The sequence below is a fragment of the Asterias amurensis genome, chromosome 20, assembly GCF_032118995.1.
Source record: "Asterias amurensis chromosome 20, ASM3211899v1".
Classification (NCBI taxonomy): domain Eukaryota; kingdom Metazoa; phylum Echinodermata; class Asteroidea; order Forcipulatida; family Asteriidae; genus Asterias; species Asterias amurensis.
In genome coordinates this window covers 13,916,169-13,930,200 of record NC_092667.1, presented here as the reverse complement: position 1 = coordinate 13,930,200, position 14,032 = coordinate 13,916,169, and the positions used below count along the sequence as shown (strand labels likewise).

At 38.2% G+C, this 14,032-nt stretch overlaps 2 protein-coding genes across 2 annotated transcripts; one reads left to right on the top strand and one right to left on the bottom strand.

Moving 5' to 3' along the window:
• Positions 1 to 3,771: 3,771 nt before the first annotated feature.
• On the top strand, positions 3,772 to 11,525 carry LOC139952292 (uncharacterized). Its single transcript, XM_071951378.1, has 4 exons — positions 3,772 to 4,142; positions 5,989 to 6,183; positions 7,243 to 7,324; positions 8,131 to 11,525. The coding sequence occupies exons 1-4, from the start codon at positions 4,064 to 4,066 to the stop codon at positions 9,251 to 9,253; spliced, it is 1,479 nt and encodes a 492-aa protein (XP_071807479.1). The 5' UTR covers positions 3,772 to 4,063; the 3' UTR covers positions 9,254 to 11,525.
• LOC139952296 (eukaryotic translation elongation factor 1 epsilon-1-like) lies at positions 11,378 to 13,976 on the bottom strand. The gene is made up of 5 exons (XM_071951381.1): positions 13,838 to 13,976; positions 13,357 to 13,557; positions 12,848 to 12,943; positions 12,503 to 12,562; positions 11,378 to 12,382 (listed from the first exon to the last, which is right to left on the bottom strand). Exons 1-5 carry the CDS (start codon positions 13,922 to 13,924, stop codon positions 12,299 to 12,301), a joined length of 528 nt encoding a protein of 175 aa, XP_071807482.1. The 5' UTR covers positions 13,925 to 13,976; the 3' UTR covers positions 11,378 to 12,298.
• Positions 13,977 to 14,032: the final 56 nt, after the last annotated feature.

Genomic DNA, 14,032 nt, shown 5'->3' with positions numbered 1-14,032 from the left:
TTTTTCGAGTGGTCTTTCACTCTTTTAGATTGAAGTTTCCATCTTGTTGAGTGATTTTTCACTCTGTCCTGGAGTGAAACCCCTCTAAAAGAGTTCAATAACCATCACTCTTTTTGAAGAGCCACATAACGGACAGCTCGAAAGGTAAAAAGCGGTGTTTTTCACTCCTTGGTTAAGCAAAAGTTTAAAAAAATGTTTGCTTGCCAACACTTTGAAATTTATAGTCCAAAAAATGTTTGCTTGCCAATACCTTTGAACTTTGAAATTAATAGTCCGAAAATTGTTGCAAGCAATTTTTTTTTTAAAGATTTTTGTGTCAAAATTTGTTGATATTAAAATCACTAGACCAGACAAAAATTATGCCACGAATTGTCACATGTTTGAGACGAAATTCGATTACTTTAGTTTGATGAGTGAAAATATCAAACAATAACAAGTTTGATTACAGGGGAAGATTTATAACAAAATTTAACTTAAGTCATCTAATTTTGTCCAAAACATGTGACAATTCGTGTCAAGAAAAGGTCAGGTTCAGTGATTTAAATAATATAAAGTTTTGACATAATAATCTGGTTGATTGCGATAGAACATTGTATAATTAGATTTTAAGTTATTGTCCTTGCAGTACATTTCTATAAATTTCTTGTATTTTTTATTTACAATAGTTTATCTGAAGTACTGACACTATTATTAGCAAAGCCCAAGTTGGCATTATTTATAAAACTAAAAGAGGATTGCGGCAGCACCATGTGAATATCTCTTTTGAGTTTCGCGGTGGCTTTTCAAACACCAAAAAAGAAAAATGGTTAATAACTCCACTTTTTTTTCGATCAATGTTATGCTCTGTTTGTCCTCTCTTCGGTTTTAAAATAAACTACAACAACAAGAAAAAAACAAAATCGAGAACTCATCAAATTTGTTGCACTATAATTTTATTTTATTCTGGGCTATCCACTGACACCATTATTTAAATACCTCCACCTTTGAATTTTTATTTAATTAATTTTAATAAAGTTAAAAATGTTTGATCGCAGTCATTATTGACATATGATTACTTTGTTTACTTGTTTCGCATTTTGTGTAATGTAATGATGTGTTAATAGTAATTAAAATACGTCATTTGTAAGGCATAAGGTTGTTAATATTTATTTGTTTTTCTAATGTTTTGGTCTTACCATAACATTTTAATCGTGATGAAACAGGCGATGTATTATATGGTTCTTTCTGTTTATTTATAAATCTTAAAAAACACTTTAAGGCTGTCTTCCAATTTGTATCCTGATTCTTATAATTGTAAATTTACTATTAAAATAAAGGCATGGTTCTCTTTGATTATTACTCCACAATTTAATGGGTGTGAAAATTCACTTATTAAAGAGCATAGGAAAGCTGTTATTAATAAAACATAGAAACGACTCTTTTGAAGTAATGTAGTTTTTAGAATAAGGGGTAATTGTTAAATCCCCCAAACATTATATGAATCTCAAATAAAGGAACGAGGCATGAAGCCCCTTCTTGTAAGGCATTTGAAAGCATACATTCTCTGTAACATTTGTGTTTTTGTTTTCTTGTTAAACTTGGTGGCACAATCGTATGACCAAATGAGTCCAAATTTTACATGTTTGTTATTATCTGTTTTCATGTTGCGATACATCAAGTGATGACTGGTCTATTACCGTTTAATATTTAAAGTATATCCTGGACACTTTTGGTAATTACTCAAAATAGTTCAAATCATGAAACCTTTCTTGATTACGAGTAATAGGAAGAGTTGATAGTATGAGAAACAACTCCCTCTGAAGTGACGTAGTTTTCGAGAAAGAAGTATCTTTCCATGAATTTGATTTCGAGACCCCAGATTTAGAATTTATGGTCTCGAAAACATCCGGTGACCATGGTACAAGGGTGTGTTTTTCTTTCATTAATATCCCGCAACTTTTCACAGGTTTGTTATTTTATGCATATGGTGAGATACTCCAAGTGAAAAGACTGGTCTTTGACAACTACCAATAGTGTCCAGTGTCTTTAAATGCAATTTTGATATTTTTTGTTCGGTATTATTGCTCAAAAGATAAGGGTCCCAATCTCAAGGTTTTTAAAAACTAGAAACATTTCAGCCGTTGACGGCGTGTGTCAAGTTGACAATTCTTTGACAATTAGCCAAGATGTCCAATGCCTTTAACTAAAGGTTTGTTGGGTTGTTTGTTTGCCGTAAACTCAAATCGCTCCTTTTTTATTTTTTGTGTCAACTATTTTTTTACATTTTTATTCAAATGTTGTTATCGCCTAGACACGCAATATGTTTCCTTGTGTTTGTGATGAACTTCTAGCTTCTAGTTCGTAACTTGCGAACCAAACCTTTATTTGTTCACTAAGTATGACTCGAAGCTGTATGTTTTATTGTCTGGAATGAAAAATACAAAAAATAGAGCAGGAATGTTTTTTGCCTTTGTCCGAGATTCAATGTGTGAATTTATACGGATTTGTTCTGTATAGAAAATAGTTATTCATGCGGGTTTGAACTCATTTGTGAACCCGGAAACTGGACTGCCGTAAGAGAACAGCTAAGTGCGATTGAACGTAGCCCTGCTACTCACTGCTTTCTGCAGCCAATACCTAGGGTATAAAACAGGGCCCTGTATTCTAGAGCTGCTTAAAAGCACAAAAAGTAGCTAAGCACAACACATTTATGCTTACCAGAAGAGGGTTAGCAGCTTCACTGTCAAGAGACTCAGCTCTTCCCTCTGTTGCTTATTTTTTCTGCTTCTTTTCATGCGCTTTTGAGCACCTCATGAGGTGGATATTGCGCAATATAAATATTCCTTATTATTATTTATTATTATTGAAAAGAAATGTCCTGCTTTTTAAGACATTGGACACTGTTGGTAATTGTCAAATACTAGTCTTCTCACTTGGTGTATCTCAACATATGCATAAAAATAACAAACGTGTGAAAAATTGAGCTCAAAAGGTCATATAAGTTGGGAGATAACAATGAAAGAAAAACACCTCTGTCACACGAAGTTGTGTGCTTTCAAATACTTGATTTTGAGACCTCAACATTCTAAATCTGAGGTCTCGATATCAAATTCGTGAAAGTTTACTTCTTTCTCGAAAACTACTCAACTTCAGAGGGAGCCGTTTCTCATAAAGCCCCATTACTCGTTACCAAGTAAGGTTTTATGCTAATAATTATTTTGAGTAATTACCAATAATGTCCACTGCCTTTAAACTTCTACCTGGGTCAAGGGTAGAAATCGGCTGGGACTACTACTTTAGCTTTATATGATCGTTATTAACTGCACTACCGCGGAATGAGCTCTGAATTGGTCTGAACGTTTCGACTAGCTTGCTCTAGCCATCGTCAGGAGACTGATGAGGAAGAGATATGACAGAAGTGGGATTATTATTTTTTATTCAGTCTTCACTATTATAAAAGTAATTTTAATTACTCAAAAGTCTTATATACGCCCTCTATGAGTTGTATTTAAAAAAAAAAATAAAAAAAAAAAAATAGAAAAGAAAGTGTATTCTGACAACCATAGGGAAATGCGTCATACTTAAGTCTTACAAACACCCGATTGTGTACCTTTTTGCTCTGTTAAGGTACTTTATGTACACCCAGGCGATTCCATTGAAAGTGGGTCCCCTTTGTGACGTCATGCTCTGTATACACACCTCCACATGTAGTTCCATTGAAAGGCGTCGGAGCATAACATTCTTTCCATGTAAATCTCTCTCATGACTAAAAATAGACCCGTCCTTGTCAAGCGGCTATGGGCAGTTAAGTTATGAATAATGTTTTGATGATAGAATGACTAAATTTCTCCGTCAAATTATGAGTTTGAACTTGGTACTGTTCCCATTGGTAGTTTTCAGGACTAGATTGGTCGATAGCGATCGAATTCGATAAATAGCCACAAGGAATTTATACTGTTCTCCCTGTCGTCTGACTTGTTTGTTTTGAAGTGACTGAGTTGTGAGAGTTAGCTCTGGTGTGGCAGGAGTACGTCATTGCCCACGGAAGAGTCCATAACCTGGGCTGTAGGGGAGAGCGTCCAACATGTCCGGTGCGCGGAAGCAACGAGCGAGGATGGAATTGGCGTTGCTTTATGGTGTTTCATGTATCCTGATCATTACAGGTAAGTTAGTGGTTAATCCATTTGTCTTCAAAAGCAGTTGTTGGGGTAATTTGGGTCCGCAATTTGGGGGTGAGGATGGGGGTTTAGGGGATCGTTTTTGAACGGGGAGAAGATTCCACAGCAAATAATTTACCTATTTTGGCTTGGACATTATCCATTTTAACTTGGGTTTATTTACAAAACAATTTGAATGTTATCAGAAGTGGCAAACCCACGTCACTTCGCACTCCAGTCTTTTCGTACCCAAGACATTTTGCACCAAAGTCGTTTTGTATCCAAGTCATTCCGCACCGTACCAAAGTCACTTCGTACCCAAGTCACTTCGTACCTATAAAAGTCACTTCGTACCCAAGTCATTTCGTACCTAAGTCACTTCGTACCCAAGTCATTCCGTACCCAAGTTATTTCGTACCAAAGTCACTTCGCACCCATACGGGGAGCTGTTGTGAAACATTGTGTGAAACGAGACTCCCTCTGAAGTAACGTTGTTTTTGAGACATGTAGTTTCTTTCTATTTTTGTTTTTATTTAACTATTTAAATATGAAAAAGACTTCGGGTCTGTGAGGCCTTTCTTCCTTCTGAAAGCACACATACATGTATACCGTTTTTTCTTCATTATTTTTGTGCAACTTTGATGACAAATAATGTGCTCAGTTCATGTATTTGCTATTTTATGGATTTGTTGGGATTCACAAAGTGAGTGTATTGGTCTTTGACAACCACCTTAAGTATCCAGTGTTTTTAAGCATGTTTGACACAGCGGTCGGTTATCCCTTTGCTTATGGTGTTCCTTTTTTGTACGTCATATTATTGATACCATGGCATATTATAGAAATGAGGAAATGCAAATTTCTTTCTATGACTTGAATGGTTGATGTTTTGGTTGAGCAGTCTCACTCATTCGGACTCGAAGTCTGGTGTCTGAGTCAGTAGGGGTTGGGCTGAAACACGGTCAGTACACCTGTGTCCTTAGGCAAGACACTTAACCATAATTGCTACTCACCACCAAGGAGTATGGGTGAAAACAGTTGCAAATGTGTCTGAAAGCCTCCAACCTTAAATAGCGTTTGAGTTGACAATTAAAATATGTTCGAATTGTTTACTTTCTAAATATATAAACGTGACAGAAAGTATATACGCGGATTGTATTTAATGGTCAAACAGTAGAAGGGTATTAGACCAAACAAAGTTCGGGTTAGTTATCAGCGAGGTGATAGTTGGCCAGCAAATCTGTATGCTTCATTTTTGAAAGTGCAATGGCACCAATGCATGTTCTCCTGGGCACATCAATAAAAGAAATTGTTAAATTCTACTGGAGCATTTTATTAAGGGAATCAAAGCCAAAGGGCACGAAATATCAGGCCTGGTTGGTTCAATAGCGCTGAAATGAGCATTACAGTATTTGATTTTGCTTAAAAAAACACTTGCTGGCAGTGTAAGCACTTTTATGTTATCCACCATATTATACATAAACTGACAAAACCTAGACATTTGAAATCGACAGGCCATCTTGGCCACAAGAAAATAGTGGAAACCGATTACTTTTACATCGATTAAAAAAAACCACGAATAAAACACTCACTCAGCGATAAACTCAAAACGGGATATTGTTTTATTTATTTGTCATCAATATGACATTTCAGACAAAATATTTCAAGGGATGTTCTACTATCATCATCTTTAGACCGAGAGCTAAAACATTTAATGTAGGTTAATCTGTGAACTTAGACGAGTTTTTTTTTCCCTACAAAACCTGTAATGTTCATTTCATGTATGTCTTCAGATTAAGATCTCTCAATTAACAGCTGAGGTATTACTTTTGTATGTCTACGTATTTATATACAGGATCAGCAGATACACTGTGTGACGATGCCCACTGCATGGCTCTTGTGAACTCATTTAGAGAAACATTTCACAAATTCGACGACACGAATCGCACATGTACAATCAACTGTTCTATCGGTTTCCAACAAAATGGCACCAATTACATGGCAAAGTGTATGGAACAGAACTGGATCAGAGATGGATCATGTGACATAGGTAAGTTAACTGACATAAGTTAAAGGCACTGTACACTATTGGTGTATACTCAATTGTCAGTGTTAAAACTTACTTGTGTATACAACATTTTGAGAAACGGCTCCCTCTGAAGTAGGCCTTTTGTAGTTTTTGAGAAAGAGGTAATTTTTCACTCAAAATATCCAAAGACTTAAATGCACTGGACACTATTGGTAATTACTCAAAATAATTGTTTGCATTAAAACTTACTTTAGTAACAATCAATGGAGAGCTGTTAATAGTATAAAACACTGTGAGAAACGGCTCCCTCTGAAGTAACGTAGTTTTCGAGAAAGAAGTAATTTTCCACTAATATTTGAATTTGATTTCGAGATCTCAGAATAAGATTTTGAGGTCCTGAATTCAAGCATCTGAGAGCACACAGCTTCGTGTGGCAAGGGTGTTTTTTCTTCCATTATTATCTCGTAACTTTGGCGACCAATTGAGTTCAAATTGTCACATGTTTGTTATTTTATGCATATGTTGAGACACACCAAGTGAGAAGACTGGTCTTTGACAATTACCAATAGTGTCCCGTGTCTTTAAGGTTTGAAGCCTTTCTAAGGCATCTGAAAGTACAACAATTTTGGGGGTGTTTTTTCTTGCTTTGTGCTCTTGCAATTTTGATGACCAATTGAGTCCAAATTTTCAAAGATTTGTTATTTTATGCATATTATGTTGGGATACACCAAGTGAGAATACTGGTCTTTGACAATACGTTGGGGAGGTATGTGCTTTCTGCTCAACCAGCCAGGCTTCTGATGGATGATACCCAAGCCTACATCCGCATGGACTATAAACGGGGTAACCCAGGAGTAGGTGGCAACGACCCCTGAAAAATGGTTGTTGTACCCCACGCCTGTAAGGGGCCTTCAGGCCACAAAAGTAATAACCAAAAGTATCCTGACCAGTGCCTTTAAGAAATAATTTTCTTTTTTGGGGGGGAGGCGGCTGGTTGCCGAGGTCTATCCTGCCAAGTATGAAAAGTGATCGCAGATTGAAGTTAATTAAATGTGTTGTTTGTGTGTTTATTGATTCCAGATTCTTCGGTTTTCATCGCCGCCGCTGTTATGTTAGTCGTCATTTTAATCTTCGGTCTTTGCGTTAATCTCGTGTGTAGAAGGTGGGTACCACTGAAGCATAACACAATCTGTGCTAACCAGAAATCATTTTACCAGTTAAATTACTATCGGGTACCATTTGCAGCTGGTTTCTTGTTTATGCTTACAGACATACCTTGGGTTTTTGGAACCTTTCGATTTTCCAGGGGATTTTAGACATTTTCGTTCGATTGTCTATTATAGTAGTTGAATACAATGAAATCAATCCGGTGACAAAGTTAATTTCTAAAGGTGGTCGCGTTTTTATGAGAGAAGAAACTACAGAGAAAAATGTCCATGCAGGAATTGGGACAATCGCCGTAGGATCACAACATCTGAGAAGCGTTACCGCTGTAACGCTTTTTATGTTCAGCATTTTGATTTAAAGTGATGACTTTTCCACAACCGCAGCACTACGAAAAGAAATATGTCCCAAAATGCATTATACATGTATTATAAATACCACGTAAGTTTGCATTAATTTAGCAAGAACAAAGAGCAACTGGGCATGTTTCAGTCAATTGTTGAGGAGGGTGCAATTTGACATAAATATACTCAAGTTACGAAGAAATTAAAAATGGTGTGTTTTCTTTGCGTTACAATTCGTTTTTCTTCTAAGATGGCGGCAGGGTGACGATGCTGTGTTATTTATTAAAGATGGTATGTCTATGTTTCAGAATACATTGTAGCCTACGCATAATAATAATCACACGTGTTTTTAAAATGAACTAAGGAAAGTCAGAATTATTGATGATTGTCATATACCCTTTCCGTTGTCAACTAATTACTTTGTATTAATTATTAGCTCCCTTTTATGTTTGCCTTTCAGGAGTAAACGCGAACGCAAAAGGTACAACTATGACATATCCCTCGATACATCTGAGGTCATAGACGGGCACCATGAAGGTGAGGTCAACATCGGCATGGATGAAATACCACCAAGTCCACAAGTCATTGTTATAGAAGACCTGGACGGCACGGATGATGATGAGGCAGGGAACACGACTCCGTCCGATTCTACGGTGCCAGTGGACGTACACTCTGGTAGCGATTTTGCACTCGAGGACATGCTTGGCGGGTACGGGCAGGTCGGGGAGAACCCCTTGACGCCATCGGACCCGGTAGCAGGCAGCAGCACCGAGCAACTCATCGACATGACCCGGGATGAACCAGACGGACAGGCGTCTCTTGACCCGTCTCCGTACGGAACCATCGATTACCCCTTAACTCGCAACCGTGACTCAGACACGACTATCGGCGGCAGCGTCAAAGTCAAACCGGTCACCGAGCCTCCTTCCGTACTCTCGGAAAAATCCGCCTCCGTCCGGAAATACGGACCAAAAGAATCCGAGGTGGACGTCGATGCGCTGTACGCTAAGATCAACCGCGTGAAGCGAGCGTCGAGCCGTTGGCCACCGGGATCAAAGGACGAGAAGCCGGTACCGACTAAAGGCTGGAATCACGTCGATGATGCGTGGAAAGAGAGTGAGAAATATCCAACCGAACCAGCTACTGGGGAGAGAATCAATGAAGATATGTATGCTGAGGTGAATCAAGCAACTCGAGGTAGTGTCCGCTTCTCAAACCAAGACCCATCACCCTCAACGAAAATGCCCCCTAAAGTTGCCAAGAAGCCAAAGTCGCAGAAGGCTAAACATTACAAACCTCCATCTGCTGGTGTTGATGACAGTGCCCCCTATGTCATGGTAAACAGATCGCGGCCCTCCTCTAAGAACAGTGTCCTTGATAGTGTTTTTGAACTGCCCCCTCCTCCTCCTCCTCCTCCTCCTCCTCCTTGTCCTCCTCCCCCTCCTCCCCCTCCCCCTCCTCCCCCTCCCCCTCCTCCCCCTCCTCCAGGGGTTGACGGTATGTACGCCCAGATCGACAAAGACCGGAACTCTAGAGAGGATCTGGCTAAAGTTGGCGTCACCGGTGACGATGTGAAGGGTTGAGTAATAACAAACGAAAATATGGTTTTCGGTGGCACCCGTTGTACTCGTGAGTAGTGGTGCCTTTTGAGAGGAGCTGCCGTCGATTTCACAAAGAGTTAGGACTCGCCCTATCTCGAGTTAGGACGAGTAACCCATCCTAATTTAAAATTAATCTTAAGGTCTGCATGCTACAGTGCAGGGTTGGGACTCGTCCTAAGTCCTAAGATTAGTCTTAAGTTTGGAAGAGTTTTGTAAAATCGACGGCTAGTTTGTACTGCTCTCGACACCTAACTACTCCGTGACGTTTTGCATTAAAGGCAGTGGACACTATTGGTAAATACTCAAAATAATTATAAGCATAAAACCTTAGTGACGAGTAACGGGGAGAGGTTGAAAGATAGTATAAAACGTGAGAAACGGCTCCCTCTGAAGTGACGTAGGTTTCGAGAAAGAAGTAACTTTCCACGAATTTGATTTCGAGACATCAGATTTAGAACCTGAGATCTTGAAATCAACCAGCTAAAAGTACACAACTTCGTGTGACAAGGGTGTTTTTTCTTTCATTATAATCTCGCAACTTCGACGACCAATTGAGCTCAAATTTTCACAGGTTTGTTATTTTTTGCATATGTTGAGATACACCAAGTAAGAAGACTGGTCTTTGACATTTACCAAATAGTGTCCAGTGTCTTTAAAGCGTTTAGTCACGATGTATTTATGACAAAACTCCCTTTTCAAGTTTACAAGACTCTTTTTAGTTGTTCTTATGGCATGTTTATGCAAGATTTGAGGGAGATATTCGTGTTGTACCACTAATTATTATGAACACACATTTTTTTCAATTTTTTATCGTTCACATGGTTAGTTTAAGACACACTTTAAAGCTTGTTTAATCAGAGAAAATATTAAGCTTTTATGATAATGCAATATCTTTGTAGGCTGCGCGTACATGTGTGTTTTTTATTGGTTAATCTTTAGACCTCTAAAACAGCGGTGTGCTGGCGTCAATGCGTCTGCAATGTCAATAGTTGTTATAACAGTTGTGTTGCTTTTGTTGTTTAAAAAGTACCTGTATTTCTGCGCATCTAATTCGTTTTTCCTTTTAAATAAACGACTGCAACACAAAACAGTCCCTCATCATTTAAAAATAACATAACTCGGGGGAAAGTACCGGGTAAAGGCCCGGTCACACAGGCCCCGATAACGAGAACGAAAACGATAACGATAAAAATGCACGCCCTCGATTGGTTGAATGAGCGTGGGCGTATTCTGCGTGGAGCAATTCAACTAATCGCGAGCGTGCATTTTTATCGTTATCGTTTTCGTTCTCGTTATCGAGGCCTGTGTGACCGGGCCTTAAGAGTATACACAATGTACATGTACAACAGTGCTAATAAGACGATTGTAAGGGTGACAACCGGAGTGTAAGTCGGCGCTTAGGCATACGCTATAAATAGCTTAAAGTCGCTGATTAAGATGTGGCAGCAACTCCAAAAAGTGTCAAGAAAAATACACATTTGCAATAATTTGTTATAACTATAATATCACACGTGATTTAGTAATTTTTTGTAACTTTGTATAGCGGTCGAAGGGTTTACTTGTTATAACAAGTTGAAATAATATTAATAGCTTTCGCTTATTAATAAGTACATGTATCCATATAATTATAACTATGTGTGTATATGTGACGGGGTCGTCAAATCGAGAATTGTGAAACGGACAAGGAACTGTAATCTGAAAGCGGAAATTGTTCTCGTATTTCTTAACCATAAAGCTGCAAATTGTTCAGCGGATTCGGTAACCAGCTAAGTGCCATAACTGTATTATAGTTCACATTTTTATCACTGGTACCCTGCTAATTTCGCGCTAAGTGGTAATAACTATATATATTTTAAATGATGATATTTTTTTAAAAATTAATTTGTAAACTTTTGCACCAAATAAATTTGTGAAAAGAACATTTCGAAGTTCCTGATGCATTTGTGGTGTTCGGAGAGAACCGATTGTTGTAATTGAAGCCATAAAAACGTTTTTTTTTTTTGTTTTTTTTAAATGACACAAATCAAAGCTTTTAATCATAGGTGCTGACATAATTTTGTAAACAGTCAACAAATAATGAAGACAAAAATTATCAATGCGTAAAAATAATGATAAATTTATATGGTTTTATTGTAATTATTATTATCTGTTTTTATTTTTCAAACTATTTGTATACAATCAATTATTACATAATGAAGATGCATACACAGCATTTTGATGCGTTGAATAAAAGAGGAACTTCGTCATAATGGAATGCTTGTCAACAAACATTTTGTTTTACACAAGTTACAAGTTTGATGTGATTATTCCTAAAGTAACATTAGTAAAAGAATTTAGATGCCGCTAGGTGGCAGCAGACTTGCCAGATAAATCCATTGTTCATAGTAACGTGTGCATGCCACTGACGATCTCTACCATACACCTACTATAGGGTGCGTTCGTTTAGCTCCCCTGGGTCTACCCCAGTGTGTCGCGTTTTTTTTTCCCAGGACAACCATGTGTCTGCAAACGTGTCTTGGAAAAAAAACCTCCACACACCGGGGTCGACCCAGGGAAGCTAAACGAACGCACCCATAGTATAGATTAGTGGTGCAGGCTCAGAACTACATTAACAGTACAAATTTACAAGTAAGTCTGCTGCCACCTAGTGTTCAAAAGTTTTCCAATGTCTTGCATCCATTCAACAAAACAGTTTTGACCACTAGAAGTCATAAACCAAGTTTTGGGCCAATTTTAGAAGCTAAAGATTATTGTGGTGCTGCATCTTGATTTTCTCCCATTCAAAATCAAAACATAGACTGGGAGGTTAAATTCTTTCAGAAGGCAACATGATCTTCAAAAGTTTTTACGAACGAGTTTGTTTATCTTGCAATGGAAGACTTCTCAACACTAGGTGGCAGCAGACTCACCAGGTAAACTTCCATTGTTAACGCCCTTCTGAGCATGCTCACTTTTCTCAACGAACAATGGATTTTCCTTGGGTGGCTGCTGCCACCTAGTGTGCCCAAAAGTCTCCCATTGGAACCACTAGCATTGCACGCCTGCATAAATTAAGTTCTTGATAAAGTAGGCTCTTGGTTGGTGCTGTAGGACGCCCTCTAGTGACTGAATCTGGAAAGGGAACACAAAACAGAAATTGAGCATTGAAACAAGAAATAGCTCCCCCAATGCTCTCCGGTAACTCTGGTAATGTTTGTTCAACCCTGAACATTTAAACAAAGTTACACTTACATTATCAAACCATCGAGACAGGTGTCCAAATTTCTCCTTTTCCTGATGCGTTAGTCCAGACTGTAGGAATAAATAAACAGAGTCTGTTAATAATAATAATATAATACTAATGTAAGCATTTATAAAGCGCCCCACAAAGACACAACAATACAATGCTGGAGTACACTTACACATAAACACAAATGGAATAGATATTTTCTAAGTGCTTGTTCAACTCATTTCGATTATGGTCTTGTAAAATAAATTCTGGACCAGTAAAGAATATGAGTCACGGGCCCTTCAGTCTTGTGCATTTTCCCCCAATATTAGAGTCATGGATAGCAGAGTTAATGGAAGTATACTTACAATTGCAGAGTGTAAACCAAACGCTAGGAGCATGTCTGGTAATGTGAAATGGTCTCCGACGAAGTACGTTCTTGTTGAAAGATAAGTGTTAAGTTCCTGTAAGAAGACAAAAGTAAACGGAACAGATGAGAAAAATTGTCTTGATTAGTCCCTTCAATCCAAAGAATAATTCTTTTCAGGACTGAGACGTCTCCTGAATACAAAAAAATCTACTCTCCAGTAGAAAAGAAGGCAAGTCAAAAGAACATAATCTACATGGCAAGTAGATTCACACTTGCCAGTGTTACCGCACAACAAATATATAATCTTACTGAAGTCAAAACTGTTGGTTAGAGGTGACATGGGAAAGCAAGATAGTGAAGGATTTACGACACCTGTAAGCAAGTGAGTCTACAAGGAGTAGCACAGGTTAAGCTGCGTCCACAAAGAATGTGTTAAGTACAGCCAAAACAACTAGTCAAAATGTACTAGAATACTTCCAAGTGTAAAGGCAACTTTTACTCCACTACCTTCAGTACTGTTGAAATATCCTTCTCTCCGTGGCAACTGTCGATTTCCGTAACTCTGTATTCCAACCATTGAGCAATTAACGCTCTCTCTACCGCATCATTTCCACCAATCAGATCCCTCCTACCAGCTGTCTTTGCAAGGTAAGTTGCTATGGACGACAGACCTGTTACTGTTGTACCATTCAGGCTCAAAGTCGGAGCCTGTAATGCAAGCAAGAAATTTAATTGTTAGAGAATTGCACTCACCTGCTCACACTTCTCCTAGTTAATTTTTGCCATTTCACTAACTAGAAAACTAGGTCCTAGCTAGGACTCAGGTAGGACTCACACTATCAGTCCCTCATTCTCACCATACGTGTATTTATTACACAGGAGCAAACGCAAACGAAAACAATTATCATGCTTGTTCATTTTTGTTGTTGTTGTTGTTGCTGTTTTGTTTGTTTATTTAATGATCAGACAGAGATATAATCATCCTCACCTTTGTTTCACAGTTAACGTTGATCTTAATCCCAGAAACGTCAAGGTATTTAGATAGTGTCTTTAAATCTTGCTTTATGTCTGCCATTTCGCAAGTGTACAGTACCAAACGGAGAACAAAACTACAGACTTATTCATTCTGTATGGCGCCCTCCATTGGCAAGACTTGTTTTAGAACTTACCCAAGTCCTCACCG

What these genes read in the sequence shown, in the direction of transcription:
- LOC139952292 (XM_071951378.1), top strand. Translation starts at nt 4,064, where the DNA reads ATGTCCGGTGCGCGGAAGCAACGAGCGAGGATGGAATTGGCGTTGCTT. An exon ending in AGATGGATCATGTGACATAG is followed by an intron (nt 6,184 to 7,242) that starts GTAAGTTAACTG and finishes TATTGATTCCAG; the next exon opens with ATTCTTCGGTTTTCATCGCC. An exon ending in GTTAATCTCGTGTGTAGAAG is followed by an intron (nt 7,325 to 8,130) that starts GTGGGTACCACT and finishes TTTGCCTTTCAG; the next exon opens with GAGTAAACGCGAACGCAAAA.
- LOC139952296 (XM_071951381.1), bottom strand. Translation starts at nt 13,924, where the DNA reads ATGGCAGACATAAAGCAAGATTTAAAGACACTATCTAAATACCTTGAC. An exon ending in ATATTTCAACAGTACTGAAG is followed by an intron (nt 12,944 to 13,356) that starts GTAGTGGAGTAA and finishes GTCTTCTTACAG; the next exon opens with GAACTTAACACTTATCTTTC. An exon ending in TGTCTCGATGGTTTGATAAT is followed by an intron (nt 12,383 to 12,502) that starts GTAAGTGTAACT and finishes TTCCCTTTCCAG; the next exon opens with ATTCAGTCACTAGAGGGCGT.